The sequence below is a fragment of the Phoxinus phoxinus genome (genome assembly GCF_949152265.1).
Source record: "Phoxinus phoxinus genome assembly, chromosome: 3".
Classification (NCBI taxonomy): Eukaryota; Metazoa; Chordata; class Actinopteri; order Cypriniformes; family Leuciscidae; genus Phoxinus; species Phoxinus phoxinus.
Window position 1 is genome coordinate 11,376,461 of NC_136878.1, and position 16,671 is coordinate 11,393,131.

General features: G+C 36.8%; 1 protein-coding gene across 2 annotated transcripts in view; it reads left to right on the forward strand.

Annotated features, from left to right (window-relative positions):
• The window catches only part of unc13ba (unc-13 homolog Ba (C. elegans)), a 105,073-nt gene that overhangs the window by 56,009 nt on the left and 32,393 nt on the right, over window positions 1-16,671 (forward strand). For both annotated transcript variants that reach the window (XM_079608753.1, XM_079608752.1), the window contains 7 exons: window positions 8,935-8,978; window positions 9,082-9,157; window positions 10,924-10,998; window positions 12,221-12,440; window positions 13,212-13,439; window positions 13,859-14,000; window positions 15,063-15,232. In XM_079608753.1, the coding sequence (XP_079464879.1) occupies window positions 8,935-8,978; window positions 9,082-9,157; window positions 10,924-10,998; window positions 12,221-12,440; window positions 13,212-13,439; window positions 13,859-14,000; window positions 15,063-15,232 (955 nt within the window). The remainder of the gene's footprint in view (window positions 1-8,934; window positions 8,979-9,081; window positions 9,158-10,923; window positions 10,999-12,220; window positions 12,441-13,211; window positions 13,440-13,858; window positions 14,001-15,062; window positions 15,233-16,671) is intronic.

A 16,671-nucleotide genomic window follows, 5' to 3' on the forward strand; every position in this document is an offset into this window, starting at 1 on the left:
GGAACACTGACACAAATGTGTGTGAAGGAATATACAGAGAATTGTTTGTATATTTGAATGAATTCTAGTTTGTCAGTAATTGAAATGAGACGATGACATTGAGGAGCTTCTCAGGACTATACAGACTTATTTAACTTGGGGTATAATAGAGAACATCAGCTACTGACAGTGATTTCTTTTTCAAGTTAACTTGTTGGATTACTGTGGAAGCTGCTTGGAGCTTTGGAGAATGGGTGGGTTTAGACCCAATCTGTAATTTTCACTCTATTTTTGACATTTATTCTACCCTTGTACCAATCCCTTTTTTATGGACTTTGTACATTGGAATCATAATGTGGAGCCCTCTTTTTAATTCCACTCTTTCAGAAAATGTACTTCATATTATCCACTTACATCTGCGGTTTAATTGATCTGTACACCTTCAACGTGGTAAGTTGGATGTTTTTTTCTTTCAATATGTTTAAATGATTACATATTTTATTTTAGTATTTAGAGAAATCAATATATCGTATTGCAAGCTCTTACAACAGTATTTCAGAAAAGGTTTTGCTTTATCGACATTATATGGCGCTATAAAAAAATATTGTTTATAATATTATTAATTAAATGTTATATATATTTAAATTGTATGTATATGTATATTTAAATTTAATTATTTTCTCTCTGCTTGATATGTTGAGAAGTTTTCTGCAGTGTATGCATATGTTTAAGAAATAATCGAAATATCTGAACAATTTCCTCTCTTATCTAAGGTGTCATGTGGTTGATACATGTTTGAGTGTAATTTAGTTCCATGTTGTACTTTACTATAATTTAGTGTTCATCAAGTAATATATACATCTGAGCTGGCTGGCTGTCTCGCTCTCATTTTTGTCTTGCTATTTAGTTAGTGACTGGAGCCAACAGGTTGTGATTCCAGCATTATGCTTAGTTTTCATTTTATGTGTGTGGCAGATTTAATATTTACTTGGTTTGCATGCAAAAAGTACCCATGTTAAATTCAAAGGTCATGTTGTATGCATTGATTGACAATCTGAGCTCTTCGATCTTGACCTTCTATGCTTTTCTGTCTTTTTTTATTTCTTGAATGAGCTGCCGTGAATACACAAAGTAGGCATGACATTGGAAGGCCAAATAGGGAGTCCACGAGATATGGATAATGGTGCCTGTGGCTGTGTGTGTAAGTGAGTTCAGCATGACCCTTGTGGCCGGCAGCCAGAATAAGCTGCCTGTAAACAGTTAACAGCCTGCCTGGAGACAGGAGAAGGCGTTGCTGCTTAACATCACACAGATTATTGAGTTTGCCGGAAAGGAGACTTTTAAATATGCACACATGTTCTCCACAAAATTCCTGACTACTAGCATCTCTGACTAATTCTGACATCATTTCTGACTATTAGCTTCGTCATTGACAGCATCGTCATAAACTTTTGTCTGTTTTTACTGACATGTAAAACAGCAAATCAGGAAAAAAAAATGTCCTTACTCCAGGAAGTTGAATAAAGCAAACTAATCAGATCAGAGCTTGCAGTTGTGTGCACCATTTTGTGCAGTAAGCATCAGACAATATGTAAACAGACTGCGAACAGCCCATGGGTGCACACTGTGGCTGATACTAGGCTCCCTTTATTTGTTTCCTGTGATGAATAAAAAAATAACATTGCATCTCTGTGGTATAAGTTATTCTCCTCTACCCGACCTGTTGTTGTAAAAAGTGCTTTTCTCTTTGCTTTGTTTTTGCTTTGAATTCTTGCAGGAACATTTAGACAAAATAATATGATAAAACGATCAATATCAAACTAGATAGCTTATTCTTTGTATTAAAGAATAGATCTGCCATGGACACTCTTGACTGTGTACCCTTACTTTGCTTTGATAGATGAATGTCTGGTCATTCCACTTGACTGTCTGGATGAAATGATTGTGAAAAATAGAGAAATTGATTGGGGGCAGCAATTCTCTAGTTGATAGTCATAGTGCCACTTGTTGCGATATAGGCTAGTCTTATATTTTGCTAAACCTTTCATATTATTTTCACGATCTGTCTTGAGTACGTCCATTAGTGTGAAGGGAACATTAAAGAGAAAATCTAATTCTGTCACACAGATTTTAATCTTCTGCATGTGTGTGTGTGTGTGTGCTGTAGAAAGTGTCACGTTCTATATGTAGCAAGGTCACAGTGTCTGGTTGAGACAAAAGAGACACATGTACTGTATTTGAACCATAGACTGTAAAGCTAAGTGAAAGGGAACATTAATTAAAAGCCTTGTCTGTCCTCACATTGTGATCTATACCTACAGATAATTGTTCTGTTCTGCTTGTAAATATAGTACTGTACAAGGATGATGGGAGAAGTGGTGTGCAAAGCTGTGAGCTCTGAGGAAGTCATTGCCAATTAATATTCCAATTAATCTTGCAGTCATGAAGAAGCTGTTCTGTATTCAGATATTTAACCCTCTATTGCATGATGTCGTTGAAGTTGCATGAAGAAACGTTATGTGGGGTCAAAAAATGGAATTCAAACAAACACTGGAATTATTCTTTTTTGCCCACATATGCCTGCAATATAGGTATAAGAATAGTAATGTAGCATCTTCTGAACAAAACTGTAGGAGCTGGGTGAGATGATTCTGAAATGTTCCTGAAGCACTCTGACTGGCACCTCTTTTTTTCCCTTCCCATTTACATTATTTTACCTTAAACATTACTCCCATTTACTTTAAACATTATCCACGTTTAAAGATTACTGTTTTAAAGGTGCAGTAAGCGATTTCTAAGAAACACTGATGATAAGTGGATTGGTGATTACCAAAACATACTTGTAGCCAATCAGCAGTAAGGAGCGTATACACTCATTAGGGGGAGGTGCCTGTGTTGCATAGCGTCTTTGTGAATTTGGGGGCGGAGTTAAAAAGAGAGGGGTGTGATACTTTTGGGTATTAGCTTGTTAAGTGGTAGTTTGTATACCCTCTGCTTTCTCCTCCCAGCATTCTCTCCTCTTGTATTTGTTCTGTGCCTTTGTCTTCCACACTTTTAGGTTTACAGAAAATGCATTCATTGAAGATCTTGGAAAAGCACATGCATGCAGAATGATCTCACCTTTAGCTCTTATACTTCAGTGATCTCATAAAGCCACATTAGCATGCTTCTCACTGTGCTTATGTGGATCACTCACCCCTGAATGCCCTAACCTACAGTGAAAGACAGAGAGAGTGAGAGCGAGAGGAAAGGGACAAGGTTAAAAAGCGAGACTGAGAGGCATGCAAGGATGCTAGTGAAGACTGTGTAAACAAAATGTAACATAAAAATTGTTTGGCTATTTAAAACTCATCCAGTTGTTGCTAGTTAGGCAAGTGTGAGAGCATGATGGAGAAAGACTAGGGTATGCATCATGTATGATATAACCCTTCTGCCTTAAATCAAACTCCTAACACCATGTCTAACACTGTGGTTTAATCACACCAACTCATCTTCTCTCAGCCTCAATCTCCAATCTAACACCACCTCAACAAGACATACCGGACCGTGTACTTATTTGTGGGAGAATGCGAAGTTAAGTTGCTGTCTGTCAAATTCTGTAGAATAAACCACATGCAAACTCACAGAGCAGGGGTGTCAAAATAAGATGAGAATAACTGACTCGCACTTGAGTCATACCAGATTAACATCTATGAGTTACAGTTCCGGATTGCCTGTGTAACTTGTCTCATTAAGTTGATGCTTGGGAGCAGATATCAGTAATGGGAAAGTAAAGCGAAATCTAGAGTAATAAACAGAGGAGGTAGTTTTATTCAGGTAATTGCCATCTTTATATAGAGACAAATATCTACAGTATATACCGAGAACCTGAACGCAGGTATAGCAAATGGTTTCCATAGCTACTGTTCCAGTGTTACACGATTTTGCACTAACATGTGACATTTTCTCTGCTTAATTGACTCTCCGCAAGGGGATGATGAGCCAGCATACCTCTTCAGCTCTCATAAAACTCCAGTTATTTTAAGATACTGAAATAAAGTAAATGGAATGTTCTAGAATGTATATTTTGTAGGTTTTTGTATTTCATTCCTGTAAGTATTCATATCATTTTTTTTATTTTGTCATGTTTCATTATTATACATAAAGGATGACCATCAGCTATATTCCAAGGGAATATTTATTTGTGGTTTGAATGCAACCCTGATGTAGCCAAACATTGTTTTTATTCCTTTAAGTATTCTGTGGCACACTTACATTTGGCATATCATAAAATGTAATATAGAAAAAAAACAGCATTATGAGAATGTTGTTCTGTGTTGCCATGGAACGTTCTTAGCAGGTGTTTAGTTTATCTTTTGTGCTTATCTGTTGTGTGCTGTATACTTATTATTTTCTTCAAAAGATGCTAGCTGCACCGATATAGCTGTTCACTTTGGCATACTTATTACTGTCACATAATTTAAATACACTTTGGTGTCAGTGGTATTTGCACCAGATAATGTGAAAATTGATGATTGTACAGTTTCAATGTGTGCTACTATTGATCAAACTGTGCTCTAAGACAGCTTTGGGAGACTCATAATGGATATGCAGATGATAAATTCTCTGTACTGTTGAATTCTGGGATTACTTTGTGGTGTTGCAAATCCATGACAACTTTGACAAGGGAGGAAATAAACTATGAATTAAACTCAAGACAAAGTACCAAATGTATAAACAATCATTTGCTTTTCTTAATCGAATTGGGAAATTTGCACTGGTTTGATTCTTTTAAATGTGTTCTAAATTGGTTGACCATCTCTCACTTGTATCATCAGATGCTGTATTTCAAGCCTGAGTAATGTGATTCAGCTCCACAGCACAGAAGAAGGGAGGGGAAGCGATGTTCTCCCGCAACCGCTGCAATGGACAGGATGGCACGGGCGTCCCTCAGTATCCCCGACCCAAAAAAAAATATTCAGTACCAAAGAGGAGGCAGCCTAATCCCAGAGTTGCTCTGGTGTTGCGTGGGAAAATTAATCGTTTCTTGCAGGGATCTGCAGATCATAGTGCCCAGCCTTCTGGTCTTTACTATGCTGGAATTGAAGAAGAGGATGAAGAGGGTGAAGATGATGTTGAAAAGTTGCAGAACTGCTACAGGAGAGGATTAGCTTCGGTAGAGGATTGCTGCTCGCCTCAGGTGCCAAATGGACATGGGATGGGGGAAGTTTCTGAGGCACCTTGCGTAGGGGAAGTGGAACTAAATCGAGAAGGAGGCATCAGGATTCCTTGCACTTTGCAGCACAACAGTAATTTGGCAGTGGTTCAAAAACAAATGTCGCAAGATCTAAATGGGACTGAGTTTTCTTCTGGTAGAACACTTGATGGTGAGTCTAAAAGACAGACGGACACTCTGCTGTGCAGGTTGAATATGACAGTGCAGGAGGAAGTTGTGAAGGGGAATAATGAGGACGATCAAGAGGAAGAATCGAGTGATATCGTTGAGCACATACTAAAAGAATTGCGAGGGATCAACAAAATACAAGAGGAGATTTCAGACCTGAGGGAGTACTTGTCATCTGTTCGTGGTTCTGTTGAGGAGGTTTCTAGTTGTGTAGATGCCGTTTTAATGGAGATTGAATGCATGCGGTCTGGAAAAAAATCTGGAGTGGAGACTTGGCCAGGGGCAATGGGTGGCACTGAAGGTTCCTCCCACCATCACAAATCAAGTAAAACTGTTAGTATAGGCTGCAATAAGCCTTACGCTGTTGAATCCTCAAGTAGCTGTTGTGATATACCCCCCCAATATCAAGTTTTTGATGGGAAACACAAAGAGGTGCCACGGCAATCCACTTTCACTAGTGAAAAGGCTACAAACCACAATGAACACCATCCATTTACACAAGAAGCATCTGATCAAAGGTCAGATGTATCTCAAGGTGCATGGAGTAGGAAGCTTAGCTTTGGTTTCCTTGAGCGCCAGGATGGACAGGACTGTCCAAGCACAAGTTCTCCATCTTCGGGTCAGAGTTCCAAGTCTGAGTCTGATCCAGAAAGATCCACCTCTGGACAGGGCAATACAGGGTGTGAATTTCAGACCTGGAACCCAGTGGCTTTAAAACGCAGTGGGAGTGGAGAGATTGGCTTGAGCGAAGATGATTCTTGCTCCAGACAAGGCAGTTTTGAAGAGGCAGAGTGCTGCACAGTTGAGGTAAACCGCTGGGACCTATCAAGAGCTGTAAATACTTGTACAATGGGCACCTCAGATCAAATATCCATAGTATCTGGTAAACACTACAACTCTCCTGCTAGTACATGCAGTAGAGAGGATTGGAAGCAGTATGATGGAGAAATGCTCCATGAAGAACCTGGTTTGGGCTCCCTTAATTGCAAAGGAGATGGTGAATGTCCTCAGTATTCTGTGTATCAGAATGACATTTATCATGTATCTCCTTCTGAAAATTGCCTTGTAAAGCTTCCATTTAAAAGTAAGTCAATAGATAGTGTGATTGTTGAGCCATCTAGGAGCCATAACAAAAATGCCCCTGATTGGAAGCCTGACTCTGCTGATGACAGTAATGTGACATTAAATGTAAAAAAATTTGGTAGAGCAGTTCTTGACTTCAAAACTGCCTTACGTGGAGCTCTGAAGAAGATGGATGGAACTAGTGCTACTTTGCCAGGAGAAAAGATTGAAGTCCATTCACCTATCTCTGTGCGTGGGAAGCAACAAGGAATGATGGTGACTGGAACACCAAATTTAGAGATGGGGACTCCACAAACAGAAGCCAACTATTCTGAGCGGCCTCAAGCCATGAGTACTGAGAAAGGCTTCGCCGAGATACCTCAATGCATCCCCACCATAACAACACCTGAATCACCTCCTCACCAGCATAATATTGAAGATTCAGAACATCCAAATTCTCCAGGGTTGGACTCCTCCACCAGTAATGCATCAGATGCTACATATGGACATCAAACCAGCGCTCATTTAACACAGTGCTTCTCTACAGACGTGATCCAAGACTCTTTTTCCCCTGAGGAACTAGCATTTGAAGAGGAGCAGAGAACACTAATGGGGGAAACGAGGCCTCCCACCGAGTCCTTCACAGAAGGAGGTAGCGAAGCAGAGCTTAGTCAGCAGGATGCACGCCGTCTGAAGTGCCTCAGGACTTTCCAGCAGATTCTGAGGGAGAAGAGAGAGTCCAGAAGACAACTCAGTATAGTGACAATGTCAGCATATTCTGAAGATGATTTGAACCCAGGTATATTGAGGCCCTTTGCTTCATATTCATTGTTCTGTTTTATTGGGATTTGTTATAAGATTCTGGCTTAAGTTTAAAATTGGCAGTGTTAGTGGTTTCTGTGAACTTTGTCATGAAATTCCTTGTCAGAAAATGAAAGTAAATAATTCCGATGACCATGGCTGTGCACACAAAACTTGTCTCACAAATAGTGTGCAATATTTAAATGCTACTCTTTTTTTCCTTTTTTTCTGTAAAATATCAGATTTCATCAGAAACTGCTGACTCTTGTTGCCAGTGGTTCTTTTCTGCAGATATATTAGCAACCACCCTTCTGGGTGTTAAACTAGTCTTGTTCCCCAGGCTCAAACAAACTAATTACACTCATTGAACTGAAATGAAAACAATACTGACATGAAAGCAGAGTGCATGGAAAATTTAGGAGCCGTTATAAATGAATAAAACATCTCAATGAAACTTTCATGAACTGTCTAGATCAATTGCAAAATCGCCACAGTTATGCAGGTCATATTCCCGGTCCATATTTATAAACAAGGTTTTTAAGCCCCCTGTCTGCAGATATAAATATGTTATTGGACAAGAAGTTTATATGCTTTATAATGTTGTCTAGTTAAAGAGTTGTGTCTGTTTCTGGCTAACAATTATGTGATAGCTTGATGTGCTATTTGTTGTTATTTTCAGATGGAAGCCAGGATGAAAATCAGGTTATATCTTTTTCACATTGTTTAAAAAGTGTCTTGATGTTTTATGTTTGCAGTGCTTAAGATAAATAATGTTGTTTAAGGTCTTTAATGTGCATGGTGATAACAGACTAATTTGTGTATTTACTGCATTGTGTTAAATTATTTTTATTTTGTGTGTTTAAATCATTCCTTGTTAAGCTATGCTGCATTGTAAACATTACACACATTTTCAGACTGTGTTATTGATTGTAGATCATTAAAGTGTCCCTCCAGGTTATACCATATAAAATAGAAACTGTGATGGCAGATACATTTAAAGCCTAATGCTAGAGTTGCTGAGTCAGAGTTTTATAGCAATGGTTTTCTTCCATCAACCCTTTTGTTTTGAGGGGTTTTGAATGATTCTGTTGCAACTACATCAACAATTCTTGGTATTTTTGAGGAGGAAATGTTTCTAAGTAAGAAATAAAATTAATTTAGTGGACTAGTAGCCTGTTGCCAAATGATAAAATGGTGTTTACATTAGTTATTATAGCACAGAGGTGGTTTGAATGCCATTCAATAATTTGTCCTAATTCTATATTACATAAAATAATTTATAACATTTTATTTATTTTATTTGTTACAAATTTTGGTATGATTGCTTTTCATTTTTATTTGCAAGATAAGTCTGCATCTTTCTGTATTTATCTTGCATCAAAAGCAAAAGTACTTTTCTCTGTGTTAGATCTACAGTATTATACTATCATGTGTTTTGAAAGTCAATTCAATTGTAATTTTCTGAGAGGAATTGTGCGTTATAGATTTTTGAGAACTTGCATGTCTCGTCGTGTCTTGGCTAGAATTTTTCTCATGACTGTAAAATTCTGATAGTCACGAATATAGTGGTGAAATTCAATCAACCAAACAGCGGGGCTTTCACTATTCCCTTTCCTCCCCGTTTCCCATGTGCTGTTTTTGTTGCCTATATGTGAAGCTTTAACATTTTATATTTGTTTTAATACATGACAATATGATCAACCTTTCAGAATATCAATGGAGACCATAACAAACATCCATGGGCCAAACCTGGGTATGAACATTTTCTTTTGCTGTTCGAACCATGTTGTTGTTTAGCTGTTCTTCACCAAATTTTTATCTTCCATTACTGGAATATCCATATTTTTTATCTTCAGGGGAGGTGGAATATTTGGCATTGACAGCATGCCTGACCTTAGGAAGAGAAAGCCGATCCCCTTGGTTAGCGAAGTGGTGAGTGATTTCATTTTTATTGTTCATTTTCCACAGCTCCACCCATATTAAAACAATCTTCTGCCACATTTCTTAGTAAATTTTCCCTCTCTATTGTGTATATATAGATTTGGCTTATTGTAATCTAACTCTTTTATATCTCTTATCTAACCTAACTTGTATACTTGCACAATTTTAACTGAATTCTGATCTTCTTTTGGCATTTTTCTTAATGCTTTCCTTCACTACTAGGCCATGGTAAGTAAACCTTTTCTATTAGAGAATGCTTCACATTTTTCAGCTTTTACTCAAAGCAGACTTAAAAACAACATTCAGGCATATGTTTACATTATTTTAGGTGTATGTTATTTTAGCTATAACATTGTGCCCTAGTCAGACGTGACGTGATTCCAGTGACAAGCCATTTGTCTGTCCACACTGAAGGCGAAAGTGTTGTATGCATTTCACAAGGCGAAAAAATATAATATTAAACTTCAGATTGTCAAAAAAAATTGTTTTGTGCTCAGTTTCATTTTCAGTGCGTGATGCACTCAACTCGTGATTGAAATGAGCAGTAATACTATATCACCAGTGAATGAGCGCATGAAATCCTGTCTCACAAGGGTTGATATTACAAGTGGTGTGTTTTTGATTATAATGGATTTTGGCATCCATGTGCATGTGTCAATGTAAACTTGTAATTGAACGTCTTCTCTTCACCCCTTGAAGAGGGACATCATATGTGACTGGTGCATTAAAAACCAGTTGAGTGTGCATACTATTGAGTATTTGAAGAGTTTGTCTTCTCCGGTTCACTGATATGCGTGAGTCAGAAATGGGGGACTTTCATCAATCAGTCTTTGTTGCTACACTATAAAATTGAAACCCACACAGATACATTTGACATGCTGCAGAGGGGACAAAAAAGAATAAATGCAAAATAAAAACAGGCTTGATCTGAAGCTTTTGACTTGCACAACAGTTTTCATGGCAACGAAGGCTTCTTTTTTTTGTAAAGGCTGATTAAGATGAATATAAACAAAGGTTATTGCACAGCTCTGGAATACTTGATTCTGATTACAATTGACATGTTCCAGACAAATGATAAATAACGGGGGAAAATTTCTCCGATTTTTATGACATTGCAACTGGACATGCCATTTTCTCCTAGCAATGCACCGTAGTATTGATCCTTGTATTTAGCTTTCAAGCATTTTTAATTGACTGAACCTCGGCTATGACCTGCCAGCCCCCGCACTCACCCTGTACCACTCACTGTTGACTTGCTGAGCAATTGATGGCCAGGGGAAAAATAAAGCCAGCCATTTGCTTGTGTTGAATCACTGTCATTAGCTATGAGAGGCTAAATTGTGCTCTTATCTCTGTTCCTATGGAAAATCAATCTTTGGAGTATTTGTCTGCCTTTAGCTATGAAACAATCATTGATAGTTTTTTTTCAGCATGTTGTATTGACAGTATTTAAATGCTGTTTTTTGTGGTTGTTGTTGGTACTATTCTTTATTATGGTATTGAGTCATTTAAGAAGTTAGAAATGAAATGCTGAAAGCTTCTTAAGTAGACGGTGCCCTTAATGGGTGAATAGTGTTTAGCATATTAATGGAATGTAGTATACACAGACATGAACTAACATTTACCAGGTGTTTATGGAAAAATAACAGACAATTTTGCTAAACCCATTAGGGGAGCACAAATAAAGTCACAGACCCATAATGGTATATTGAGTACTACTATTATTAATTCATATTCAACCATTGTTGCCCTCTCAGTCTCTGGTACAGTCCAGGAAAGCTGGGATCTCGCGCGCATTGTCTGCACGCTCTTCAGTGAAGGATGAAGAACTGGTAAGACCTGCAAATACACAAACATCAGTCATCTATCTGCTTCTCTCTTTTTTAAATTGCTTCTCTCAACCCAATTGTTAAAGTTGCAATGTAATGGAAGTAGTGACAGATCTTTTCTTCTGTATTGTGTGACGTACATCTAAGTGAAAAAATAAGTGTACTATCCATTGATTGTTGATTGGATGGCAGTAGATCTAATTACTTGCTTGGATAGCTTGAATTAGATTGTGAGAAAGGGGCGGGGTTTAAGCAGACTAAATGAATGCAAAGGTCCTTCTTACAAAACTAGAGGGAAGTCAAAAAATAACTATGTATGGATGTATCATTTACAATAAGACCATTAACAAGTATTTAGAAAAAACAGAGGGTAAATTTTCATGTCATGCTGACTTTAAAGAAATAGCAAAAAAAAAAGTCAGTATTCACTGAAAAGACATGATTCACACCATCTATGATCAATACCATGCACATATTTCTTAACCAAATAACAATGTAATGAGTTTGAAGATTTTCAGTAGATAATTATTTAATTTGTAGCATGTCTTTAAAAGTTTATTTGGTGCTGATATGGAATTAAGAAAAACAGAATTAAAAGAAATAATATATCTTCAGCAGACTCTTTCAGAAGTAATATACACTACAGTATCACACCAGCCATTTGTATAACTATTACATTCATGTTTTTTCTCTTTTTATGCCATTTTTAGAGCTTGACAGCATCTGTCCCCTTTTTAACTTTCATTGTATGGCATTGTGTTTTTCAATGTGTGGTTCGGAATGACACAAGGGTCATAATGATAAAGGAGTAATTGTTGACAGAATTAAAATTCTCTAGTTTTCGTTTCTAGTTTCAATTTTTCTAGTCTTATATCAAAATTTAAAGTTACCCTTCAGAAGATACAAATTGATGAATGTTTGTGTGGGTGTACACCTACACCTTATAGAGAAAGATGTGTGATGTGGCTCTCAATTGGTCATCACTTTGACACCTGTCTGCCCACTTCCATAACTACACCTACACCAATATTTATAAAGCATATCTTGGGCTCTTACCGGCTATTTTTCCACATGTTCTGTTTGAACCATTCTTAACAGCTTCCTGTCTTTTCATTTCAACACATCCTACATTTGAGCTGGGCTTTGTTTTAAAATGTCATCATCAGGATTGCGTCTAGGGCCCATTTCTGCAGACACCATTTTCAATTTCTTTCTCTCTCTGTAGAAGAATCACGTGTACAAAAAGACCCTCCAGGCTCTGATTTACCCAATTTCTTGCACGACACCCCATAACTTTGAAGTGTGGACCGCCACCACGCCCACCTACTGCTATGAGTGTGAGGGTTTGTTGTGGGGTATCGCGCGGCAGGGCATGCGCTGCTCAGAGTGCGGAGTCAAATGCCATGACAAATGCCAGGAGCTTCTCAACGCAGACTGTTTGCAGAGTGAGTCATTAACCAAATACAGAAAAACAAGCAACAACAACAAAAAACGACTTAAATGTTCATTACAGTTAGTAGTTTGTGTTTGTATTTTTTCTTTGCACTATTCCTTATGAATGTAACATCTGTGCCATTGATGGATGCTTTTTAATAAAAGTAACCAACTGATTGAGCAGAAAGCTTGTAAAAATGAGTAAGAAATATATAAGATTATACAGGTGAAACTTGAAAAATTAGAATATCGTGCAAAAGTTAATTTATTTTAGTAATTCAACTTAAAAGGTGAAACTAATATATTATATAGACTCATTACATGCAAAGTGATATTTTTCAAGCCTTTATTTGTTATCATTTTGATGATTATGGCTTACAGCTTATGAAAACCTCAAATTCAAAATTAGAATATTGTGAAAAGGTTTTCATAAGCTGTAAGCCATAATCATCAAAATTATAACAAATAAAGGCTTGAAATATCTCACTTTGCATGTAATGAGTCTATATATAATATATTTGATAAATAAATAAACTTTTGAACGATATTCAAATTTTTTGAGTTTCACCTGTACACTAACACTAATGCTCAATTACATATATGCAATTCATGAAAAATATACAAAAATGACTGCTAATTTTTAAATTAAACTTTTCCTTGAATGTTAATATAATTTGTAATGAAAATACACAATAGAAACTTTTTCACTAGTGCAGTATGTTTGACGTGTTTTTGTTCCCTCTTTTATTATCATATTATAAACGCATCTCTACAATTGCTAGGAGCTGCTGAGAAGAGCTCCAAAACGGGAGCAGAGGACAGAACCCAGCATATCATATCAGCCATGAAGGACCGCATGAAGATCCGAGAGAGGAACAAGCCTGAAATCTTTGAGATGATAAGGCTTGTGTTCAGTATGAATAAAATGAACCATGCTCAGCAGATGAAGACCATCAAACAGACTGTGCTTGACGGAACATCAAAATGGTCTGCCAAAATCTCCATCACGGGTACGGAAGCAGGGACAGCTGGTATTGCTCTGTACTTTGATTGAAATGTTTAGAGTATTCAATTCAATTCACAAATATTTGTATAGCGCTTTTCACAATACATATTGTTTCAAAGCAGCTTTACAGAAAATACATGTCTACATTACAATTTAGAGTGGTCTGTTATCAGAGGTGACTGTGTCCAAGTTATGTATTTCAAAAATGTACATATACAAATTACACAGTTAGCTAATAATGTATTCATTTAAACAATGTATTAATTTAAATTTAGAGTAGACACCTTTCAATTATCTATATATTCAAGGAACAATTGTGTAAATGCAGAGTTCTATTACTAAATGTCCTGTGCCTGCATTGAAATTTATATTTTTTTTTTTTACTGATTGTTCAGATTGTGTGTGTTCATGTGTTTTTTCCAGTGGTGAGTGCTCAGGGCCTGCAGGCTAAAGACAGAACTGGTTCCAGTGATCCGTATGTGACGGTTCAGGTTGGAAAGACTAAGAAGAGAACCAAAACTATCTACGGTAACCTTAACCCTGTGTGGGAAGAGACGTTCAACTTGTGAGTCTTATACAATATTTCTCTTTGTTCTCTTAGAATCCTTTCTTTTACTTGCTTTGTTCTTATTATCATTTCTTTTCAATGTAATCAGACAAAATCTGTATATATATATATTTTAATGTTGCCTTTCTCCGGAAGGCAATCTTTCGCTCAGGAGTTGTTTTATGTCACCTTTGTCTCTGATATTTATCCTAATATTTCTTAAAATAGAATCATAAACAAATAAAATAATATTTAAAAAAAATATATAATAAATCACAATTGTGACAATTAGTGGCATACTGTAAAACGGTATGAAGCTATCAAATAAATGTGGATAGCATATCTCAGATAATTCAGTGAATATTGAGATCTCTGACTTTTGTTGACTTTGGTATCTTGACAAATTTGAGCAGAGGTTGTTTGACTGTTGAGATCTCTCCTAAAACTCCACATGAAATTCCAGGAGACTTGCTCAGGAGAAAAAAATCATCTGAGAAGAATGAGACTTCTGCAAAAGTGTCTATGTGGTCTCCATCTTATCTCTTTGCAGTCTAGGAGAAGTAATTAAATAAGATATATTAATATAAGATTTTAAAGTGATCTCCCACAGGCTTGTAAGTCAAAGTCAAGCCCAAACTTATAATGTATAATGGGATTCTTACTTGGGGAGCTTCTCGCAGAGCTAAGACAACGTGCAATTTGCATGTGTTTAAAGAAGATTTTAAAGTATACTGTACATTGCAAGAAAGTTATTCAAAGCAATATTCTATGGCATATTAAATAAGCCACAATAGCAAGTTTTGTTAGATAAAAATGGTAAAAACCACTCTAATATTTGCCTTATAATTATTTAATAAAGTGTCATTTTTAATTATAGTGACCATAAACAATTCTAAAAGTAATAGTTTGGTTCATTAAAATTAAGACTGTTTGCAGTTTTTAAGAATTATAGCAACTTACATACATAGTACATTTCTGTGGCTTTGCAAAAGTCATTTAAATTTTAGAACCAAAACAATACAAAACACAAAAACAAATCTCTTTAGAGGCGTTGTGATTTGTTTCCTGTCACCTCCCCAGTGAGTGCCACAATTCATCTGATCGCATTAAACTGCGCGTATGGGATGAAGATGATGATATAAAGTCTCGCGTGAAGCAGCGTCTCAAAAGGGAGTCTGATGACTTTCTGGGTCAGAGCATCATCGAGGTCCGAACCCTAAGTGGAGAAATGGACGTCTGGTATAACCTTGGTAAGTTCCTCCGTCTACGTGTGTGTCTTTTCTCTGAGGTTTTGAAAGTAGCACTTGTGTGTTCTATACAGCTGGAAGTCTCACAGTGGGTTCCCTCTGGAATTTTTAATGGGTTTTAGAATAGTTGTTTTTGATTTAATTAGTTGTTTTAGTTAGTTGGGTTGATTTAGTAGTTAACATTTACTGGAAAAGGGCTTTCATGGTTTGTTCTATAACATAAATTACACAGTCACATCTTCTGGATTTTTAAACCCTTTGTGTGCTTTTTTTGTTGCTTTAAGTTGCTAACGAGTTGCTTCATACAGGCTAATTAGGACCTTATTTTTTCCCCCTCATAAATCTAAAACTGATATTCGAAAAAAACATTCAAATTTCTCAAGGGAACCCATGACTAGACAGTGCTAATTTTCTTAAGGGGATTAGGACTAAAAACTGAATGGCTCCATTATGTCACACAAGAAATGAAACCATCGGTCTGCTTAAGGGTTGGGATTTCAGTGCAGGTCATAAACGATCCATGCCAAAAATATGAACTGTAATAATATAGATCTTACTTCATTTTTAATGTTGTAATAGCCTAAGTCTGAGCAGATAAAATGATCAAATGTAGTGATTTGCATGAATTTAGATATAAGATTAAAAAAGTTACTGTGAAATATGCCAAAATTTTACTTTTAGCTATTCATGAAAACTTGCACGATTAATATGTCCAACTTTGGTGTTGGACATTTTACAGTCAGTCAGATGGAGATAGCACCGTCCTTTTTCTTGTTCGGATTCTTCGGAAACCTGTGGACTCGATGTCCTGACAGGCCATAATTCACAATCATTTACCACGACGATGATTAATTGAAATACAATAACCACCGAAAACACACTGAATCACGACCGCTCCAACTGAATACCAACCTACTCTGCACTGAGCAAACGCAGACTCAGAGCCCGGCGGCAAATGACTACCTCGCGTGACGTAATATGACGCGATGGTGAAAAAAAGCGTTTTTTCAACACGGTCAAGGAAACGGCCCCGTTTTCTACTAAATTTGTGCCCTTATGTCTTCCAAAACGATTTTAAATCCTGCATTTACTTTTCATATGGTATTTTCATACAAGGTTATATATTAATTTTGAAGAAAAAAAACCCTGCAAGATGCCCTTTAACTACTCGACGGCCACAAGGCTTCTTCTCTCTTTGCGTAATAATATTACAGAAATTACAGCTGTTCTTCAGTTGTGATTTTCATAAGAGCTCAATACATTTGTGTCCAATCTGTTCATAATGGTTTCCTTCATCAATAAATTGTTTCTGTAGTGTGTTGGCGCTTGCAACACCAAGATCATGGGTTTGATTCCCAGGCAAACCAAGAACTGATGACAATGTGTACTTTGAAATGCAATGTATGTCGCTTTGGATAAAAGCGTCTGCCAAATGCATAAAT